This window comes from Drosophila tropicalis, unplaced genomic scaffold, assembly GCF_018151085.1.
Source record: "Drosophila tropicalis isolate 14030-0801.00 unplaced genomic scaffold, ASM1815108v1 contig_158, whole genome shotgun sequence".
In the NCBI taxonomy this organism is placed as follows: Eukaryota; Metazoa; Arthropoda; class Insecta; order Diptera; family Drosophilidae; genus Drosophila; species Drosophila tropicalis.
In genome coordinates, this window is record NW_027172602.1 from 11,961,320 (window position 1) to 11,984,644 (window position 23,325).

General features: G+C 37.4%; 1 protein-coding gene across 1 annotated transcript in view; it reads right to left on the minus strand.

Moving 5' to 3' along the window:
* LOC137584945 (frequenin-1) overlaps nt 1–23,325 on the minus strand; it is a 36,194-nt gene that overhangs the window by 7,394 nt on the left and 5,475 nt on the right. Inside the window, exons 2-4 of the mRNA XM_068300556.1 lie at nt 6,814–6,958; nt 551–575; nt 433–481 (exon numbers count right to left, since the gene is read on the minus strand). Coding sequence (XP_068156657.1) covers nt 433–481; nt 551–575; nt 6,814–6,958 — 219 coding nt within the window. The remainder of the gene's footprint in view (nt 1–432; nt 482–550; nt 576–6,813; nt 6,959–23,325) is intronic.

The window sequence follows — 23,325 nt, forward strand, 5'->3', positions numbered from 1 at the left end:
GTGTGAGTGTGTGTGTGTTGAATAATTCGCAAGCATTAATAAATTTCATTATCAACAGTAGACGACAACAACAATGTCATTAGCAGCCGTCGTCGGCATCGTTTGTTGTGTTTGTAGTCGGAGTAGAAGTAGAAAGGGGAAATGGCGCCCCATTTATATTGAAGGACCTCCGGCTGGAAATGAGCAAACGGCATGAAGAGCAGAGCAGTGCGGTGAGGAGAGGGGATGGTCTTGGTGGAGGGGGAGAGGTTGGCTCAGGACGTGCATGTTGAAATTAGTGTTCATATATTGAGAAAATTAACTTAATTAACTGTTTGACTTGAATGAATTGGCAAGGACGCGCTTTGCATTTAGATGGAATTGCGCAATATGTTCACCATGATTTATATGGATCATAACCAAATCTATATAGTATTAGTAGGATATACGTACTTGTTCTGTGAGTAATCCATTAGGACAGTCTTTAAGAAATCCTTTGTGCCTGTTGAACGAAATTGCCATATTAGATAATTACTTGATTTACTCTGTGCTTTTCTCTTCCTCAACTCACCATTGACGTATTTCTTTCTCTGTAACTGCAACGATAAATAAGGAATATATATATATAAGCGAAATATAGTAAACACATACATATATGTACATATATTTTTTTGTTAACCAACAATTATTTAAATCGAAATTCAATTGTCTTGAAAATTGCATTTATATTATGCACATTATTCAATTTACTTTATATGACCAAATATAATATGTATGCAAATTTAATCAGTGCCAAAAAGAATTCACTTTAAAAATAAATGAAAGCATGGCAAATAAAAAACCCAACACACACACACACACACGACAAAACTTAACAAACCAATTTTGAATTCAAATTAAAACAAATTGATTCATATGAAATAAAATATGCAACTTTTATGACCATTTTAAAGGAATGCGAGTTAGGTAAATGCATTTACTAAAAGTTAAATGGAAGCGCAATCAATTTACTGGCAAAAGCGAATCAAATTTACTGGAATAAAAACAAAATTTCAACTTTCTCTCTCTCTCTAAAAGGTGTTGTGCAAAACAAACAAATGCAGTCCCAGGGCAAAATGTTTTCAATGAAAAGTATATTCAGATATAAACAAAGTCAATCTGTGCTCTAAAATGAAATAGAAAGAAAAGCTCTTGCTATGGCGAATTAAACTAATAAATGACAATTAAATCTAATTTAAGGATGAAAGGGATAAAATCTTCCAAAAACATAGAACCTAATACAGACTATTAACTTTCACTCTTCAACTCAGAATAGATTAGATTACAGATTAAAATGAGTGAACTGCCTTGTGATTGTATTTGTCTGATATAAATAGAAATAATTTATTCCTTAAGTCCCCACAAAACTAATATTTTTGGCAAATTGTTTCAATCAAAATATGGTTTCAAAATGTCATGAAAATTGCCAGATTAGTTCTTGTTTTCTTTTATATTCAATAGAGAGAGAGAGAGAGAAAGAGAGAGTGGTGCAACAATGCAACAGACATCCTGGTTTGGCAACATCCATTGACGCACACACACACACACACACACACTCACCCACTGCCACGCTGAGGCATCTGCAGAAGGACACGCAAACATGAATCGAAATGGCAACAAGTCGTATAAGCAATATGCCCATTATTTACATCGCAAGCCCAACTTCAGTGTCATAGCCCCATAACCAAAACCCAGCCCCATCTATTTATGCCTCCAACCATCCATCCATCCATCCATCCATCCATCCATCCATTCACATTGGTTCTTCGTAAATGCCGTTATATTTTTACATGCCACACGTCAATAATACAACGGCACATACAAGTGGTTGGGGACGAGGAGGGATTGTACTATAAGTGGGCAAGTGGTTGAGGGGGGTGTTGGATCTGTCCTTCTGTCCGTTAGTCGCTATCGATTACCCATCAATTCTGTGCCGGCTTTAGCAATTGTTGACTTCATTCAATTGACATACGATTGGTTCGGGCTTGAGTGCGACATTGGGTAGGGTAACAGGGGGAACAGGGACACACGGGACATGGAACAGAGACAGTGGAGAGGTGGGGCCATTGTGCCAGGAATAAGAGCTGAATAACTTGATAAGAGCGAATGAGTGGATTGTCTGTGCGTTAGGCTCAGTTAGTTAGGTGACTGAGCTAATTAAAATGCAAATACTTTTATGGATTTCGGTTTTTGTTTTTTTTTTTCCCCTAGTTCTTTAAGCAGCAGCCAGCAAATCAAAATGAAAAATGATAATAGCAAACAAAAAAAAAAAGGAACAATGACAGCCAAATGAAATATGATAGGAAATCTTCACGAAAAGTTTAACACAAAAAATTAAAAGCGAAATGCATCCACTGAAAAAAAAGAATAAACAAATTCGTTCAATTTTTTAAATGAGGTAAATTATTTTTCCATCGTTATCTCATGTCATTTAGTATCTGATTTAATTTAATCATTTTTGATATTTGCAATCGAAGTCGAAAGTCATTAAGATTAATTTTAGTTGTTTTTTTATGAGCAAGTTCAACGAATTGTATAAATAAAAGTGCGACGAATGTAAAGTAAAGTACCGCCATTGGCTATCATTTTCTTTCAGTGTATTTCTGGGAGTGATTTCCCCATAGAGTCAATAGACCATTTTTAAGTCCCAGAAGGCCGAAATGCCCAATGCCTTAAAAGCAATTCCAATGTGTGTAATTTTGCGTGAATTTATGTCTTGTTGGTCGACCATACATACATACATAGAACCTCCGCTGTCCGCCTTCGACTGTCTACTGTCCGATGTCCGCTCTACGCTGTGCACCGACCAACGTCTCTTTGCCTTTGGCTGAACAGCCCCATCATCATAACCACCAACATGTGCGCCATTCACACGGATCGCCTTGGGATCCCCCACTCTCACACTCACTCTCTATATCCACTCTGCTTAAACGTTCTGTAAATGGCCATTAGGCCCAGTCCGGACCCAGTCCAGGTCTGTTTAGTCCCATCCCGACCCGTCGTCCATGGCGATGACGATGACCAAAATGAAGGGAAATTTATTTTCTTGTCTACGTATATGAAGAACAAAAATTGTTATGCATGGAAAGGCAAAATTCAACTAAAATGTTGCTCTTTTTGTTTTTATTATTATTGCTAAAAGGGCGTGGTCCAGACACTACTAGACAACGAACACAATTTATATAGGTAAAATCGAGAAAGCTTCACTTTAACCGTTTCAAAGTATCTATCCTACAAATATTTACATCTTTTACTTTAAATAGAATCGAGAAGCTTTCTCTTCTTAGAAATTTTTAAAGAAGTAATAGACTCATGATGCGTATGTCAAGTGAGTTGAGAATATGCCATTGACTGTCTTTAGCCATGTTTTTGGGCTTTAGTAGGATTCCCATCGACACTCACATTTTCATGTGATTCAAGGGACTTTTGACCGTATATGAATGTGTAAATGTAACCGTTAGCCGTTTATATAGTCAAGGCTGGCATCATCAACTTGTATACTATGGCCGCCACCCTCTCTTGAATACGACATCTCGGTGCATTTTTTCATTTTTTGTTTTCTTTCTCTGCACTTTTGTCCCACAGCCGCAACGAGAATTCAACGGCAATTGTCATTGGCATGCCATTGGAACCGCTGCTGGGTCCCATATGGAACTGGAGCTGCATTTTTAATACAGAGAGCCAACCGAACCCAACATGACTTTCCCTTCTCATCCACTGTATATATTTATATAATATGTATACGTAAATACTACTCTGTGTGTGTGTGTGTCTGTGAGTATACATCGCCATGAGAATAGCCATGGGTACATGAAATATTTGCTTAATCGTTGCAATCAATATGCATGTTTACAACGCGCTTTTAATTGCATTTTGTCTGCGCATTGCAATGAGAATCGAGTATTGAGAATTGAGCTCATCTGAAACGCATTGAATTGAATTTCGAATTCGAATTGGATCGGAACGTATGTATTCAGTTATATAAAGAAATATTCAAATGATCATTGATTAAAATTAGTAGTTGTCATTTGTTTCCATTTCTACTTCATTTGTGCTTAACATTTTAGTCAATTAAAACTTACCGAAACTAAAGAAGCCTATGGCTAAGCCATTAAATGTTGCATACTTTTTGGGATAGTTAAGGACTCTACGAACTGTTATTTACATGGAACACACACACACACACACACGGAATATAGTCAAGTATTCTCTTTGATCAAATATCAATTAAACTAAAAGCATTTCACACACTCGTAACGAAATTCCTCATGAAAGTTAACAAGAATTTTCAACAAATGGCAAAGAGTTGTTGATAATTCGAGGATTTCCTTGAAGTACAAGAAAAAAAGAGATACACATTGGAAAATATACTTTGGTTTGTGTTTCGATTTGCCTTTAGGATTCTTTTCTCATGACAATTCTTCTGAATTACAGCTGAATCAAAACGAGGCGTTGTCTACTACAGATTGACTACTAAAAACAACTAATTCTTTGTCATTGGGTTGATTTGTTTTGCTAATCGGTTTGTGATTTGGTTTTCAACCTCTTTGCTGCGGTTACCCTTTTAAGGCAAATTCTAATCAAATTTTATTTTGTTTTAAATGAATATTTCTCGGCTTTAAGGCAATTTGTGAAATCAATTAAATCTTGCTAATAACATTTTGGCTACAAGAAACAGCCAAAGGTGGCAAGAGGTGGCCTACCGACGGGGCCAATGATGATAGAAGCAAGCACCTGTGGGCCAAGACCCGGAACCCAGGCCTTTCTCAATAAAATTGCCTTGACCCTAATTTATATCCATGGAGGATTGACATTTTATTGTTTTTCGTTTGCTAAAGATAGCCTGAAGTCGGTGGGGTTAGAGAGACAGAGATAGAGACTGGGATTTCTTGGCCAAGAAACTAATCAAATTTCTAGCTATTTATTTATTTATTTATATAGTGTTTTGTTTATCCAATTGATGAACCGAATGAATAAATATTGATTCGGTTACGATTTGCTTTTGCTTTGCTTGCCAGACAATTTTTGATACACTTTTTTTCCTTCTGTTTTCTTTTTTCCTCTTCAAAGAAGAACCAGAGGAAACTGGCAACAAAAAAAATTCCATTTTTTGTCTTTACGTCTGTTCTGCCAAGTTGCAGCAGATTGCAAAACGGGGGCACAAAAACAAAAAGGGGATTATTTACAGTTGATGAAGCCTTTTTAGTGAAATGAATTTTGAAGATAAATTACACTTGATGCTTGGGCAAGGTGAAAACTTGGCAGCAATCTGTCAACACTTTAGAATGCCAATCCCCCAATCCCTTCACCGCCCACTAGGCCACTCCCATTCAAACCCCAGCCAACTGAAAGTCGTATGGCTCGACCAGCCATTATCCCAGGTGGCCCAGTGGTAATTATTTAACCCCTACCCTTCCTCGATGCGGACCGCAAAAAGGCCAAGAAGAAGAAATACTTGCCCAGAAGGGCAAGCCAAAGACAAAAACACTGACTAAGAGCAAGCGAGAGGGTGATAAAGGGAGAAGGAGTGCAAAAAAAAAAAGCAATTAGTCACAAAGTTTCGGGGCTCTAAAAAGTTTGTGACTTGCATTTTTAAAAGCCCAACCAGAAAGAAAATAACAAGGATAAGGAATGAGATAAACATTGAAAAGAAGTGCAAAATAAGTCTAAGAGCCTGAGTTTACACCGGACATTTTTTTGTTTTGTTCATTCGAGCATTAGCCGATAATTTCTAAATATATGTATGTGTGTAAACCAACTAACTTTCCTTAATTAGAAAGCAGAATAGAAAAATACAAAAACAAACCTTTAACTAAACCAATTAGGATGCGTCTAGTGTAGGCTCTTCAGATTGATTTGCATCAGTTTTAATTGGGGATTCCAAGATGCTGCATACACGTTTGTTAAAATTTTTGAGCAAGAAGCAGAAATATGATCTCGATTAGAATTGGGTCTTGAACTTGAAGTGTCTTCTTCAGTATAGAATATTGATAATGAATCCTCCCCTCTACACCACATTGTTATTTTTAGTCAAGATGTCAGACGGAGGGCTCTCATGAATGTGCCTTCGTTAGATGAGCAACAAACAGACGGGCCAGAAGCCAAGTCGATGCCTTAAGTTGGCCAACAAGTCGAACCAAGTCAACTTTGGGTTAAAGCAAAGTTTTTTTTGCGACTTTGTTAAGTATTGACAATGATTGGCTTACACTTTGGCCAAATATTGTTGGTTAAAGCTGAAAGTAATCGAGATTTATATTTTGCTCTTTTGTTGCCTTTACAAACTTTATCGTATAGCCTTTTGTTGTCCATATAGTTAGTCAGATATACAGTAAAACAGAGCTTTAATCAAAGGAAAGGCAATAGAGCAAAGATTTTCCTCATTATCAACTTTATAAAGAATAGATATGGGATTACATATCATATATAGGTATTTTACAATTTATGATTGATTAAAATATACATTTTCCTTTTAATAAGAGGCTTTTAACAATTTGGAATTAGCTTCTCTTAGGCAACTTAACTTTATGATATGCCCTATAAATATATTCCATTCATTGATTGGCAGGCTCATGAAATAACTTTCTGATGAATAACTTTTTGGGCAATTGAATATAATGCACACACACGCTCATACCCATCACTCGGGCAGCCCCATCCAATCATTTAACGCTTCTGTTGCTTAAATGTTTCATTTTGATTGATTGTATATGAATGAAAATACGAAATAAATAGGCAATCAAATAATTACAAGCTTTTGCCATACAAAAATTGTTCATTCTATTTCGATTTACTCACAATATGTGTCAGTTGTTAAACGATCGATGGTATCCTGTTTCAATTTCGAGCTCTTTTTTTCCCATGTTGCTGCTGCTGTTGTGTGTGTTGCTGCTGTTGTTGTTGTTGTTATCCTCCTTGGGCTCCTTTTACCTACACTTGACTGCTATTGCTTTTAAGTGCCAAAGTTTTTGCTGCTGCTGCTGCTGCTGTTGTCGTTGTTGCACGGTAAGTTCCTCTCGTTCGTTTATATATTTTTGTATTCAAAACTTTTTCATAAGTATTTTAATATGCTTTATAATACTTCCTTTTTATTTGTGAGTTGAGGGATGAGGACATTTGGGACGAAAGAGAAATGGAAGGAGAGAAGAACCAAAAATAAATACGCATAACAAAAACACGAAGCTTAGAAGAAATAGCCAAAAATGAAAAATTAAATGCCCCAAAATACACGATACATTTCATATTTCTCAATGTTTTTCCAAATTGGATATATATTAAACAATTTTAAGTTTAAGCCTTAAGTAATTTGATTGAACAACACGTGGAAATTGGAGTTCGACGAGTCTGGCAACGAGTAACGGGGGCGAGTAGCGAGTAGGGAATTCTTTTCATTTTGTTTTGTAGACTAGAGACTAGACACTAATTTAGCAATTCCATCAATTCGATTGACAAGTTGTTAAGTCTATTCGATTGTCCCTCAAACTGAGAACACACAAGTTTCGATCTAACGAGAAAAATCAAAAAACAAACCTCGTTTTGTACTTGTCCTACGATGAAAGTGACAAAAATCGCCCCTTTTCACCATCATAAGTTGACAACTTTACAACTTTCAACTGTCATTTCTTCATTATAGGATTTCTTTCATTTTCCATACATATTTTCTTGCCCAAAAGGGAACCAGCCCATCAATCATACAAACATACATACACATACACATACACATACACATACACATACACATACACATACACATACACATACACATACATTTACATCTACATATGTATCTAGAGACCCAAGTCCACTTCATAACAAATTGTGTGAGTCTATGTTGGTTAGTGGGCGTGGCCACTATCATGCAGTTCAATTAGTGATTTTGCCTAGACAACAACCAAGCAAGAACGACTTGCTACAGGACCTAGATGATGATGATGATGATGATGATGCTTATCATTATGATGAACCAACAAACGAAGGCATAAAAATACACACAGAGCGCCACTTTTCAGGTCAACTCTCGACTCGAACTTTTCATGACAGTTGCCAGCAACAACAGAAAGGGAAAAATACGAAAAAATACAAAAAAAAACAAAACAAAGCCAACGAAAGGAAAAAGAACTACAAGTAGAAGAGTAATACACACACACACACACACAAAAACACTCATACTCACACACTATAAAAAAGGGTCGAGCGTGGGATGTGATAGAAGACAAGCTGCAAACAAAAGCGCATAAAAAACTTAACCCTGTGCATGAAGAGTGATGGGCCACTGGGCGGTTTGAAGATAAAATTGTGGAAAATGCGGGGGGATCAGAGGAGGGCGGGAAGGGGGGCGCCTTCTGCGGTTGACGCGAAGAGCATAAAAATAAGTTGCCATTGTTTTGCCTGGGCACAAGCACACACACACACACACACAGAAGAAGGATGATGATGGTGATAATAAGGAGGCGGAGAAGAAGCAGGACACACTAAAAGAGGAGAGGAAAGCATGGACATGCATATGGACCGAGCACCCACACATACACGCACACACACACACCTACATTGAGGACAACAATGTCGCCCGCAATGCGCCGCATAAAAATGCAATGAAATAAATGCTGTTAATTTCAGTCACATACAGCAACAACTAAGTATGCATATGTGTATGTACATGACAACAACAGGCCATATATATGTACATATATATATATATATTCCTATCCACATATACAGATAAGGGACAAAACTGTCAAATACTGCAAACCAAAAATCAAAAGCACTTCAGTTCACTTCATAGAACATAAACGGAAAGCAAATGCCATGGCCAATGGATAAGAGCTACTGCATAAAAAGACAGAGCTCCATGATACTCCTAGTAAGCACCTGGACTAGACAAAAGATTTACGCCACTCAATTTTGCACTTGCTTTTATTTTATACATACATACATACTTATATCTGCCCGTAAGCAGAGTCGGTGGATTGCTAACTTTTCTATAAAATGCAAACGAGTTGCCCACGAGCAATCCCATTGCAAATGCCACGAGATTTGTTTGCCAGCACATAAAAACAATGTGAAATAAGTGTTAAGCGATTGTAAAGTTCTAGTCAAGTGACGACAAACAGATCAGATCAGAAGACGAAGATGCTGAAAGCACACGTGATTTATGATCGTTGAATCGAACAAACGTCGATTAACACTGGACCATTAATATGAGGTTAAAAAACCAATTGATCAGCAGTGGCTTTAACATGATCCTGGGGTCCAGTTAGTTGGAAGGAAGAAACAATCTAAGAGAAGAAATTAAGTATCCCTAGTCAGTTTAACTACTCTTCAGAAGATTAACTAAATATGCAAGGCATAGTTGAGAAATGTTAAATCAATACATTGCAATCATATTGTCAGTTCTTGACATGGTAAATTGTTATTCATTTGGATATAAGTGGGCCAAATCAATAGTGTGAGTTACATGCGTTGCCTTTCGCATTATCTCTTTGTGACTGTTCGATCCAATAAGATTATAATAACCCACATCGAAAATATTCTTTGCAATAAAGTCAACCTATTTCATTTAGAAAGTTAAGGGTTAGGGTAACAAAATGTTTGTTGTAAATGATTATTTCTTGGCTGTGACGAAAAGAGGACTCTTTGTTTTTGTTTACAAAACGCACATACACCCACACACACACACACACCCACACACGCACGCACAAGTAACTGTCACAAACACCCACACACGTGTAGGAATATCCCGGCTCAGTTGCTTTGACTTTGTTTCTTTCGTTGGCGTTCGAATACCTCGTAACTAAAGACAAGAAAAAGTTTAATGTGATGGAAAAAGTTGACTCAATTCAAAATGCTGATTAATTCCTCATTTCTAAATCTTTACAAGAGGTTTAAAGAGAAACTGTTTATTCGCCAGGTGGCGCCAGTCTATTACAAATGAGTTTCAAGTACAGTTTTGTTAGGGTATCCTGAATGCCTTGACTTTGCCGACTCAAAATTGTGAATTTTTGTTTTATTTTTTTTGGCATTTGCTAACTAAACACAACCAGGTGTGTCTGTGTGTGTGTGTTTGTTTCGCGTCGGTGTGATTGTGTGTGTTACTTGACAAAAAAAAAAAAGAAAGAAAAATAAATAAAACGAGCGAAAAAAAAAAGAAAAACGAAAATATTTTTACGTTTTATTTCCTTCACAGCTGGCTGCTAATGCAGTGCCAAGTGTGAGCAACACAGATAGATAAAGAATGACAGAGAGGGAAGAGGTTACTGTGAAGGCAAAGAGGCGAAAGAGAGAGGGTAGTAGAGAGATAACAGGACTTGTAAGTGTAACTCGACTCTTTTATCTGTCTCTAAATGCGTATGTGTATGTCCTTGTATACGGGATTCGTGTGTGTCTGTGTGTGTGTGTGTGTGTGTTCTGCAGTTGTTGCTGTGCTTATTTTTTACCGTTGCCTCTGTGCAGTTTTATTGCACTGCATCTCTTACTGTTTTTTTCGCTTGCCTCTTCACACACGCTAAAAAGGAAAAAAACACACAAAAACGTTTCAGCCTGCGAGTATGCTATACGTTTTCTATTTCGTTTTCGGTTTTCTCTCTGTCCTGTGCCCACATTCTGATGGAAAGACAGTTATTCGCATTAAATGGATTGTAAATATGTGATACTTGAGTTACTCGCAAAACAGAGTATCCAACGGTGGTAAATTAATTTTCACTCAGCAAATTCCATACAGAAAGGTAACCAAACCAAACAACCTAACAGAAATCCAAATCCCAGCTGAATGTATAGCATTTAGAAATCAGAAACGAGAAAGGCAGCTTAACAATCAACATATGTATATATACAATTTTTTATGCACATGTATTTTAAATAGACTTGCAATCATATCAAATAATATGAGCCTCGTTATGGCATTGAGAAGGGTTTGTTTTTGTTTATGCGGATTATATAAAACGGCAATGTTCTCATATATGTATATGTAACTCACAAAGCTTGAATAGTTCTCCATTTGATTGCATTGCATTCCCCAAATCCACATTATCAGATAAATATCAAAATCAATGTACAAAACAATTTTTTCTCTTTGATTGATGTATATCCAACATTGTTAGTTGAAGAATGCCTACTCAATAGAAAATATGGACATTTGTATATAAAGAGAAGTAAAGAGTACAACTTAAAGAACAAAAAGTGAGGAGTAGACATTTTCCATTTGTAGTTTTCAGTCTTACATTAAGTAATTGATCATTGTTCAATTTCTTGGTTTCGCAATACAGATTTATGGAATTCATTTGGGTTAATGACTTATAGACCCTATGAAAAAAATGAAAACTATTCAATCTTCTACTAAGAAAATTATAACATATTTTACTGCCCCAGATTTGCCACTGATATCTACTAAAGGATTATCACTTATAAGATGAACTTTAATTCTGTAGTATATCACTCGATTATGCCTTAATAACCCACTTATTCGGATGATGGCGATATATAATTTTAAAAAACATTATAAAACTTTTTAAAAATTGTAAATTTCTATTAGTCTGAGTTACTAAAATCAAAGATATTTATTATAAAGTCTACTATTTTACTATTTAAGTCAAATTTAGGAATCATTACAAAGGAAGAAGGATCACAAAAGTGATATGCTAGCAAAGGAATTGATAATTTTGTTAAACCTTCATCAAACTTATATACATATATAAGAGTATGAATAAATCGGCTGTTAACAACTTTAAAATCATCATCGTCAAAAAGTAACTCAAACTTTTATCTAAAGACTTTTCTCTTTTTCTCTCTCACTTTTCTCGTTTTTGTAAACTATATTTCTGTAAATTTTAGATCCTAATACAGGAAAATATTATATAAATTACAGATGGAAAGTATCTCGAGAATAAAATATGTAGAAGCCATTCAGTTGATATCGAATAGTTCAGAACATTCGTTAGAAAATAACAGTCAACTGATATGTCCTTTTGCTCAACAATTCAATTTCAACATTGTGAAATAGTCCAAGAGCATAAGCATTATATACCCTAAATGATTTGTGGCATTTAGTTGTTTTTTCTTTATTGTCAATTATTGAAATAATTGAAAATTATTTAAATTTATTTGCAGATTTAAAGGGCTTACTCGATAAACAGAAGAGAAGAGGAATGAATGACAAAATGTGGCTGGGATTTTGAAGGGATTTTAAGGCATTTATGATTGCAAGGATGCTTGTCTGTAGGTGTTTTATATACATGTGTGTGTGTGTGTGTGTTGGAAAGATGATTGCGTCCATTGACGAAGTCCAAAAGCCAAGTATATGAGACGACAGTAAAGTGGGTGAAAAGGGAAAAGTGAAGACTTAGAGGAAGGTAGAGAAGAGACAACTTATTTGTGTGTTTACATAATCCTTGCACGTTGTCTGTCTGCCCGTCCGTACGCCTGTTTGCCCGTCTGTCTGCCTGCCTGTCTGTCTATCTGTCTCACATCAGCCCGCAGCACAGTCTTTACCCCCCACCAAGCAAACCACACACCTCTCTCTCACACTCACCCGCTCGCTCTTTCTCTCTCTATCACTCTTTCTCTTTCTTCCAACTACCTATGCAAAACGTAAATTTGGGTCAAGTTTTTGCCAGACCTCGCCACTATCCCCACATACCGCTCCAACGTCTAACCAAAACTGAAAACCTTTTTCAAAATATTCAAAACAGTTGCGCACAGAAGTATGCTACACTTTTCACGCGATTTTATGTTATGTTATTTCTTATTTTGTTTTTAGTTTTTAACTTAGTTTTCCACTTATTTGCATTAGTTTTCGCCTTTTTAGTAGGCTTTGTTTTTGTTTTTTGTTTATTTTGTAGATTTTTCCTTTGGTTTTATTTTTTTTTTTTTTTTTTGGTTTAGAAAACCAACAAAGAGAAAAAAAACAAAAAAATATTCGAATGCCTTAAAAAAACATTAACAAAAATTGCGGTTTGTTGCGTCCTCTTTGGGTTCTCTGAGTTTTTGACTCTTAGTGTTTATGTGGTTTTTGGTTTTGATAATATTTGGTTTTGTTTTATAGTTTAAATTAAATATTTTTAAATATTTTAATTTGTTGTCTCTAACTCTTTTATTTCTCTTTGGCTTTCTCTCTGTGTGTGCCTTCTGGTAAATTTTTTTTTATTATTTTTCTTTTTCTTTTTTTTTTTTTTTGGTTTCGTGCTATAACTGTGTAGCTAGTTTTAAGCGCACACGCGTTTTGGCCTAGCGTTTGTTTGGCGGTCAAATCAACGACTGAAACTGAAATTGAAAAGGCAAAACCAAAAAACCAAAAAACACGAAAACAGCAACAGCAAGAGCAACAACAACAACTACAGCAACAACAAAAGGCATTGGGCACAAAAAAGAAGCGAAGGAAAAGTAAAGAAAAACCAACTCGCAACGCGACTATCAACAAAATGGTGTGTGTTGTTGTTACTCTTGTTGAAAGGTGAATATCTTGCTGCTCCTGCTTGTGGTGGTTTGCGGCCAAGTGGTGAATTTCTGAGAGAGAGAGAGACTTATATAACACACACTAATGCAGGCCAGAGCTACAAGCACACACAGTCTTTGGCAAACGAACGAGAAATAGAGAGAGAGAAAGCTTTTCACCTCTTCCTCTGTAACCAACTCTCTCTCGCGCTCTCTCTCTCTGTGTGTGTGTCTCTTTTACTGTGTCTTGGTATGTGTGTTACAATTGCATTGGTATATGTGTTAAAAGCTACAAGAGCTACCAACAACAAAAAACCAAGAAAATCGCAATGGGAAAGCCTTTTGTTACGCTACTCCAAGCCAGAGCAGGTTAACAACCATAGAGCAGGTATCCCCCAAGAATCAAATGGCAAAAAACTAATGAACCACAGCCACAACCAAAAAGAAAGAAAAGAAACGAAACGAAGAGAAAACAAAAACTACATATAAACTTCATTGAATGAAAAGAATTACAAACAAACACACATCATAATAATAAAATAAAACATTTTCGCCCATTGCGTGTCTTTCAATGACGTAACTTCACACACACACACACACACGCACAGTAAAGCAGAAAGCAAAAAAAAAAAAAGAAAAGAATTTCTCTATTGGGGCCCACTTTGTGGGTGGTTTGGTGGTTTTCAGTGGTTCGGGTTTTGATTGGGTGGGTGGCCTCTCCTGGCTGCAGAGTTTCAGTTTAGAAATTTACATTTCGCTGTTGTTTTAGTTGTTGTTGTTGGTGCTACGCTTGTTAATTGCTCAGTGGCCGCGTCAGCTTTTTTATGACTCGACCAGCACCATGAGTCGTATAGGGACACACACAGACACACACACTTAAACACAAGAAGTGGGTAAGAGGGAGATAGTTACCCCCCACTATGAGGTGTTAATTTGGTTGAAATGGTAAAGTTTTGCCCAAAAAAAAACAAGAACTCTTAATTTTTAATGCATTTTCAATTTAATTGTCTCTCAATAAATTCGATTTTAATTCGATTTGGCCCACATTAGCTATATAAACTTCATATGACACACACAGACGACAAAAAAAACCAAAACCATTTTCACTTAGTTGAGGTTGAGTGTTTTCCAGAGTATAAGACACCATGCGAACCAGAAATTGCTCTAAAGCATGACGTTATATATAATACTTACATATATATATATATATATATGTTTACGTAGGTCTTTATTGGAGCCTATTGCGTGCCTAAAACTTGCTTGGAATTGCCACGATTTAGAGAAATGTAATTACTTAGAATGACGAGTGTCTCCTGCTTACTATGTGACTCTGACTCAATGCTTATTTTTGGGCAATATCTACAGGTAACACACATAAAACAAAGTTGTACAAATTTAGGTTACTTAACTTGCAGGTTGAATAGTATCTCTTTCTGTCTGTCTCTCTCTCTCTCTCTCTCTCTCTCTCCATCCATTAAAAAGTTTCTTCTCCTTTTCCATTGATCAACTCATTAACCATTCGGATTCATTTAGTGACAACTTTAATAGGCAAATATGTAAATTTCTTTAGAAAATTTCCATTACCCTAATTCATTTGGCCATATTTTTATGGTTTTTGTGATTGACGCTCAATGGCGAAAACTGTTTTCCTTACTTTTTCCTACAAAAACGTACATCGACAATGATATATATTATTTCTATCTGAGTATTCACATTGTATAGCCCTGAAGTGCCTGCCAATGGACTCAAGACTATTTTTATTTGATGGGCATAAACAAAAAACAAGAAACACAAAAATTGTTCAAACATTTCATTTGCTTATTTGCTTATATTTCAGGCTAGCTTAGAATAACAAACAAAGATGCTGTTCGTTTTTGTGTTCATTTTCTAGTGAGCTAATTGCAAGTAAAATGCTTTAAATTATAATTTGATAAATTGTGAATTCAATTTTATGGGTAAACACACACACACACGCACACACATACACATGAATATATAAAACGACTTGCAGACAAATGAAATAAATTCAAATTTTGAATTTGCAAATTAAAAAGCAAATGTCTTTGACTGACTTAATGTTATCCTATATTCATTTCAACGACTGCTCAACCATCAGACTTATTCTCTCTTTGATATACTCTTGCATATTGCTTGACTACAGGGTATCGTACATTTCTTTTTGATGAGTAAGTGCTTATGAATGAAGAAGAATGAGCAGATATTTGCTCTTGCTCTGAGCAAGGTGAGAAAATTACTTAATTGCTTTCAGTTTCATTTGACTTTCTTCTAGCATTCTCTCTCCCAAAATGAACTCTAATCGAATGGAAGGAACATTATTGTATTTACAGGCACTCAAGTATTAAAAAGAACTTTGCCAATTAACCATGTCAAGAAACAACTTTTGTCAGACAAGTTAAAGTAAGAATGAGCATGCTTGAGATACAATCGTTTTGAAAATACGTTAAGAATTTATGGTAACATAGAAAGGAAAACCTTTTTGGCCGTGTTAACTGAGTTACCCCGTATCTTCCTACGATCTTAGGGCATTTAAACTTCGGTGATGTTGTGTCACTTTTGAATCTCTATCAACTGTGGCATAACTACTTTCATCTGTTTTGGCCAACTAACTCAATGGCGTCATGGCATTCCCCAAATGTTTCGATTTTAAAGTTTTATGCGCCAAACACTCCCTGGCTTCATTGTACCGCGCCACCGTGAGGGACTCCACCCCATTCAAACACCCCTAACATCCTTCTTATAGCTTGGGACTTGTGTCATCGTAGATAAGAAGCAGCTCCCCATTTAGACGCGTTGACAATTTCCAAATGCGGAAAAAGAAAACCCAACAAGAGACCGAAACGAAATGAAAACAAGAAGACATTTCAAAGTTGTCGTAAGCGCTGACTAATCAGCGTCATTATCAAAAAAAGCCACCAAAAGCGGCAACAGCAACAACAACAACAACAACATTGTAGAAGGACAACAGGCAGTCAGGCAGGCAGGCGTTTTGTGATTATCATTCGAGGCGAAAGTGCTTTTTAATGTCTGTGAGCATTTTAAATAATTAGCTGATGTGGGCGGGCAGCAGCAGCCGCAGCAGCAGCAGCAACGAATTGTTGTTGTTTGTTGTATGTTGCAGGGACATACTAGGAGAAAGGAGAGGTGCAGGTACAGCGGTTAGCCAGGGGAGGGGGTTGTGAAGGGGTAAGGGAAAAGGAAACGGGCATGAGGCATGGCATTGTTGTTGTAATTAGCTTGCGTTCGTGCAACGTCCAAAGGGAGACATTTTTGTTGCCCGTATTTCTTTTTTTCCGACGTTTTTTTCTTTTGGAGGGGTTTTGGTTAAATTTTTATTCCGTCTTGGTGTGAACGAGTTATTTAACCAGGGCTGTCAAATGAAATTTTCTACATTTTAACAAGTATAAATGATATATTTCAATCATCATTAAGTCCTTTGATGTCTCCCTCTTGTAATGGCCGCCTCTTTTTCCACTTCCCTTCGTTGTAATTCTCAACTAGTTTCAAGCAAAGGCGCTCAATCTGATCAGCTTTCTGGAGGCTCTTTGCCAAAGCAAATTTCCATTCCGGTTGGATGTATCCCTGACATGATGTCGTTGATTTAGACTGATATCCCCTTACGAGCGATAATGCGCGTCCTGCCGACATTCCGTAACATCCCACATGGCGTATGCGCATTGTTTGGCGCATGTTTGGCTTTTACGACTTACATTTTGGGTTCTACTTTTCTTCCTTTATATATATATACATTGTTTTTTTTTTTTTTTTGGTTTCCTCCTTGGTGGCTAAATTAATTTAGACCGCGTGAGTTTACCAGGGGAGAAACAACAACACACACAGAGAGAAATAATAATACATAAATTCATTAACATACAACAAAACAAAAAAAACGTAACGAAGAAAAAAGAAATGAAATGAAAATGGTGGGAAGCATGCGGAAGAGCTTTTTCTGTTACAGTTTTTGCCCTAGGAATGCGTGACGGAAGTCTGGTTACTTGTGGAATGGCCGGACGCCCCCTCCAAATTCATTTCAACACCCACACCATGCCCCAAATGGGGGGTGGGGGTGGTGGCGCTTGTCGGGAATCCGGGGCTTAGGCTTGTTACCTGGCTTAGATTATCAGCAGTGAATTGTTATTGTTATTTAGGATTTGCATTGTTTTCCTCGCCTCATTTACATAATTTTTGGTGTTTCTCAACATTTTTTCTTCTTTTTGTTTTCGCCTTGTTTCGCTTTTTTTTTGTTTTTCATGTTTTCGAGTGCCTCATCAATGTTTGCTTGACCATTCAATAGCGACTCCCCTTCGGGGCGAGAACAATTACACCCACACACACACACACACACACAGGGAAATGGAAAGGCGATTGTCAAGAGAATTTTGTGGCAAAAGGTTTTCCATCCTTTGAGGTAGATTTTTGCTTAAGGGTTACACGCTTTTATGCGCCTCATCAACATCGCTTTTCCGCTCATTGCGGCCGTAAACTTTATTAATTGAGTTTGTATTATGTGCCAGTAGATGGCCCAAAGAAAGAGAACGAGGGAAGGGTGGAGAGTTCATGTGGAGGAAGGAAGGGAGAGTCAACGGTGATTACATAGTATGTGTGTGTGTGTGTGTGGTATGCCTTTTAGGCATGGTCCGTTAAATTGCTTTACACTTTTCCACAACGTCAAAAGGAAAATCAAATGATAATGCAAATTTGTTTTAATGCGACCGGCAGAAAAGTCATTTCATGAATATGAAGTAGAACTTGGTGGAATGATGGAAAATGAATGTTGGAAATGGTAATAAAGGAGAATGTGCAAGATTCTAGGCGTTCTCTATTCTCATCTCTTCTCTTTTCTCGCTCTGCATCTCTCTCGCTCTCCCTCTATTATAGCGGCTGCTGCTGATGATTTTCCTTCTTCAATTTCTCTGGCTTGGCGTTTTATGAAAAATGAGTTTTGCCATCGAGTTTCCTTGGTCAATGTAATTTTCAGGGATAATGAAAATACTTTGATTTCGTTTGCCATGGTAAGCATTAACAGTGGAAGCCACGCCCTTTCATTCATACATACTTTTTTGTTTGTTTCATTTGATTCACATTAACCTTGTGTGTCCATTTATTTATAGCCAAGCAGATTTATTAGGCGACAATGAGAACACACACTCACACAAACACACATATACAAAAGCTAAGCTAAAACACAGTTCAAAACAAAAAATGCTCGTTTATATATATTTTTCTAGCATACTTTTGCGGGCAAATAACGCATACGCCACGTGGGCGTGTGTAAGTAGAAGGTGTGTGTGTGGTTGTGTGTGTTTCAAACATGCATAAATAAAAACACCCAAATGAAGAGAAGCAACGAGTGCCCAAAACGAAATAAGCTTAATAATTAGCAGAGAGAAAAAAAACAGAAAGGATGCAGAAACAAAAACAACATAATACAAATTTAAATGGAATAAATAATAATAAGGGCACCACACACACACACACTCACGTACCTTGCATATAAATATTTTTACATTTTTGAGGTAATTTTTTAGCAAAAAAAACCGAAAAACTTTTCACTTTCTAGTCATGTTAAATTTTTTATACATCTATCTAAAAAAGGGACAGGCATTTTTTTTCACTACAATAAAAATGTATTTACTTACCTACACTCACTATTGCCACAAATTTCATATTCGAAGCACACCCAACACTCTCTCACACACACACACACACATAAACGAAGCATTTATATTTAATACGCGTGTGTGTGTGTGTGTGTTTTGGGGCAATTCAAGCAAAACGCTTTTAAAAATATATATACAACTTTTGCTTTCTGGCATATGTCTTTGGGAAAAAGACTAAAACACACACACACATAAAGGAAGCAAAAAGACAGAAGCAGCAGCAGTAAAAGCAGCCAAGCAAACAGTTATACAGTGAGTTATAAATATATTGCACCACCTTGTGGCTAGTACAGTAAATCAATCGAAAAGTGTTTCGGGCCATTTTCTCATGAAGACAGGAGAGAGAATGAGCGTCTCTCTTCACTCTGAACACTCACAGATCGACTTGTGTTGTCACCTGTGAAAGCATTTCAACATGGATTATCATAAGAGCAAACCAAATTGCCTAAAGTTGGCTTTAAACAACCTACTTACAATCCAGAATTAGTGCGCCAATGACTTTTGCGACAAACTGTTTGTCCAAGGGCTAAATAACAAACATTTTCATGGCGGGGGAGTGCGAAAAATGTGTGTGTGTGTGTGGGTGTGTCTGCTTATTCCATAAAAATATCCAAAATAGACAATGGTCTCTCAACTCAAACTAACAACAACAACAACAAAAGGTGAATGAGTACAAAATTTACAACAATAAAAGAAAGCAAAAAAAGTGCAACATTTTTCAAGGCAACTAAACGGAAACAAAGCCGAAATAAACACACAAAGCCAAGTCACTCGGCCAAAACGTGCAAAAGAAGAAGAAAACTATTTCCAAACACTTGGGGCTTGAGTTGTAATGAGGTGAGGGTGAGGGGAGTCATGAGAAAGGGTCAGTTGATGGCGACGAGGCTGCCAAAAAGTATTTGCAAAGTGCGCGCCAGGCAAAAGTCAAGGACAACCAAAAAAAAAAAACAGTAACCCAACCCAATCCAAATGACTTCAAGCAACAACAACTACAAAAAACAAAGCACCTAAAACGACAGAAGCCAATCAATAAATACGAAAAATTCTACAAACGAAATGAACCAGCAAATGTATTTAAAATCCACGCACCAATAGAAATTTTGTATGTATTAGTTAGCCAAGTCTCGAAAAATCGAACAAGGCAAAAACTAGAAAAACTTAAAACGGTTCAAACCGCATTAAAGACTTACAAGAAGGACATGCCTGGGCTAAAGTCCATTTCTAGATTCTTCAATGGCAACTTAATGGAACCTTATACAGATGCAAGTCGGAAGATGAGTCATCTTGGCATGAAGCGATTCCCAAAAAACAGAAAATACGAACCGAAGATGCTCGAGTCTCTCCAGGACTACTCTATATATACTCAGCAGGCAAAAGTCCAGAACTCTGTACTCTGACCATGGTCAAATATAAACAATATTGATTTAAGATTTCCAATTAATATTTTTATTGTTATTATTACTAATCGAAATATGTATTTGGACCAAGACTTTTTGTTATTATTATGGTCAATAGATTGCTTCGACACAAATTCATCTGCAGCAATAATGTTGACCATGTTATTATGATGAATAGCATTTTGCTAGCGTAGACGAATTTGTGTGTTTGTAATTGATATTGCATCATGTAGCATTTATATATGGGGAAAGTACTTATATAACAATTGCTGGGCAAAATCAATTTGCCAATTCTCTTTCTCTCTCACACACACACACACAGTCTATACTCCACTTTGGCACACAAGTGACACTTGCCACATGCAACAAGGTCCTTACAAATTGCAGAGTTTGATGGATGTTGCTTACTCTCCCTTACTCTCTTGCTCTCTCTCTCTCGTGGGAAAAGGAAGACTGATGATGAAGTTTGAAAGTAAAAGAGAGAGGAAAATGTTGAGAATCAAAGCTAAGATCTTTATACACACACACACACCGAGAGAGAGAGAGAGAGAAAGTTTTCGGCACAGTAAATTGCGGCAAAATGTCACTCAATTTAAAGTTGCCACTAACTGACTACCTGACTAACCTGCCTCAACACCCATCACACATCCAGCAGCATCAGCACCACCACCACCACCACAATTTGTCTGTCCGTTTGGCAAACACTTGGAACTTTTATTTGCAGCAAGTTTTGTGAGTTTCTAGCCATTGAAATCATCATCATCATCATCTCGGGGAATGCACCTGGCGACGGAGCGGAGCAAAGTCAGCTCACCAAATTGAAATTGAAACCAAAATCAAGCGTAAAATTCATTTAAAATGTTCGCACCCCATGCGGCAATTCATACACCCACACCCACAGCCACCCATTCCCCCCCCTCGCCACCCACACCCACCAATTACCGCCCCCCGCTTGTGTGGCCGCAACAGCAGCAGCTCGAATGACTGCACAGTGAGTGCTAAAAATAAAAGAATAGAACCAAAAAATGAGCCAATGTGTTTGCTTTTTATTGCTTCGTGAGCTTGTCCGTGCCAGGGCTGTCCAAAAGAATGAAGATTAAAAAAAGCAGCAACAAAAAACTATATATAGGCATATATATTATGCATTGTCTTTGCCCATCTAAGCAAATATGAATATCTTTCTTTGTAGCTAATATTTTTATTTCCTTCCTGTTGAAAGCTTTGCCAGCCCTGGCGAATGGAAATTTAACCTTCATTTGTTACGCTTAAATGCAGGGACTGGCTTGGGTCCCCTGCTATACACTGTTCAAAATTGGTTAACCCATTTAAAAGTATGACAATTTTCATTTATTGGCAGATCGATCAACTCCGCGTGAGTCATCTTTTTTTTCTGTGTGCACTGCCTTCCTTTTTTTTTTTTGATGTGGGAGGCGTGGGTAATTGTTGGCGCGGTTGATTTGATTGAAAGTCGTGTGGTAAGTGTCAGAAGGGGTGGGCGGGGGAGGGGGATTGGAGTTGAGGTAGTCGTATGAGAAGGAACATTGTGGACGCGACTGAGTCGGACTTTATAGGTGACGTGGGGCGTGCCGCTGAGCTTGGCATATGATTGTGTAATTGATTTTATCAATAGAAAAGCCAAAAGACGAGAGACGAGACGACAAGCAAACGGGGGAGAGTGAGAGAGAGGGGAAGGAAAATGGTTGTAGAAGTTGCTGCCTTAGCTATTTGCTAGCCATGCGAAAACCAATTACCGAACGAAGGAAACGGATCAGTGGCAAAAGGAAAGAAGAATAGCGGTAATGGAGGCTATAGGTAATATATCCCCACACCCCTTCACCCATCGCACCATCAGCCAATCCACACACCCATAGATACAGATACATACAATATAAAACAACGCACGTACGCACTTTTGTTTAAAAAAGAAACGAGAAAGAAGGGAGAATAAGATTTGGTCGCTTTCTATTTTTGGGACTTTACATCAGCAATTGACCAGGGTCACACTTTAATGACTATTTGTAGCCCTTTGTTTGGAATTTGCCTTGGCTTTTCTGTATTTAAGCAAGGAGCACACAAAAATAAGTGTGAGGATAACATCAGCCCAAAGTGCCAGAGCGGGAGACAGAGAACAGGCAACTGAGAAGAAGAGCTACAAATAAAAGTAAAATCCGTTAAACTTCCGGGCCAATCGATTTTGCGTTCCTTTTTCGTTTGGTTTTTGTCTGCTTTTTTGTTTTTCCTGGTTTCTTCTGCTGGTATGAGTGAAATCCGCATTGAAAATGTGCCGCGCATCTATTTCCATATAAATTGGCTAACCCGCAATGGAAGGCAGAGGAAAGTTCCTTCTTCCCAGCACACTCGTGTGCGTGAGGTGAAGGCAATGGCAATAGCAATAGCAATAGCAATAGCAGTGGCAATGGCAGTGGCAGTGGCTGGAGTAGAGCAATAGAGCAGTGGAGCATCCCAAATGCTTTAGGGGCGAACATGGAGCTGTTCGAAGTAACTTTGCCAATAATAAAGCGCCATTAGTGCTGCTACATAAACTGAAGAAGGCGGCAAGACGCCAGCATGGGTGCAAGGAGAGGAGATGGTACAAGAAGATTCAAACGGTCCTGCTACAACATAGACTAGACTGGAAAGCTTCAATGTTCGGCACGCAGGTTGGGCTCCCCCCAGCCATCCAAAACAAAACAAACTTGTCTACAGAACAAGCGACAGAGTGAGAGCAGAGACAGGAAATGAAATCTGTGAAAAGCCGCAAGATTTATGCACTTTATTTCCATGCTCATGTAATATATTCGACTCGTATT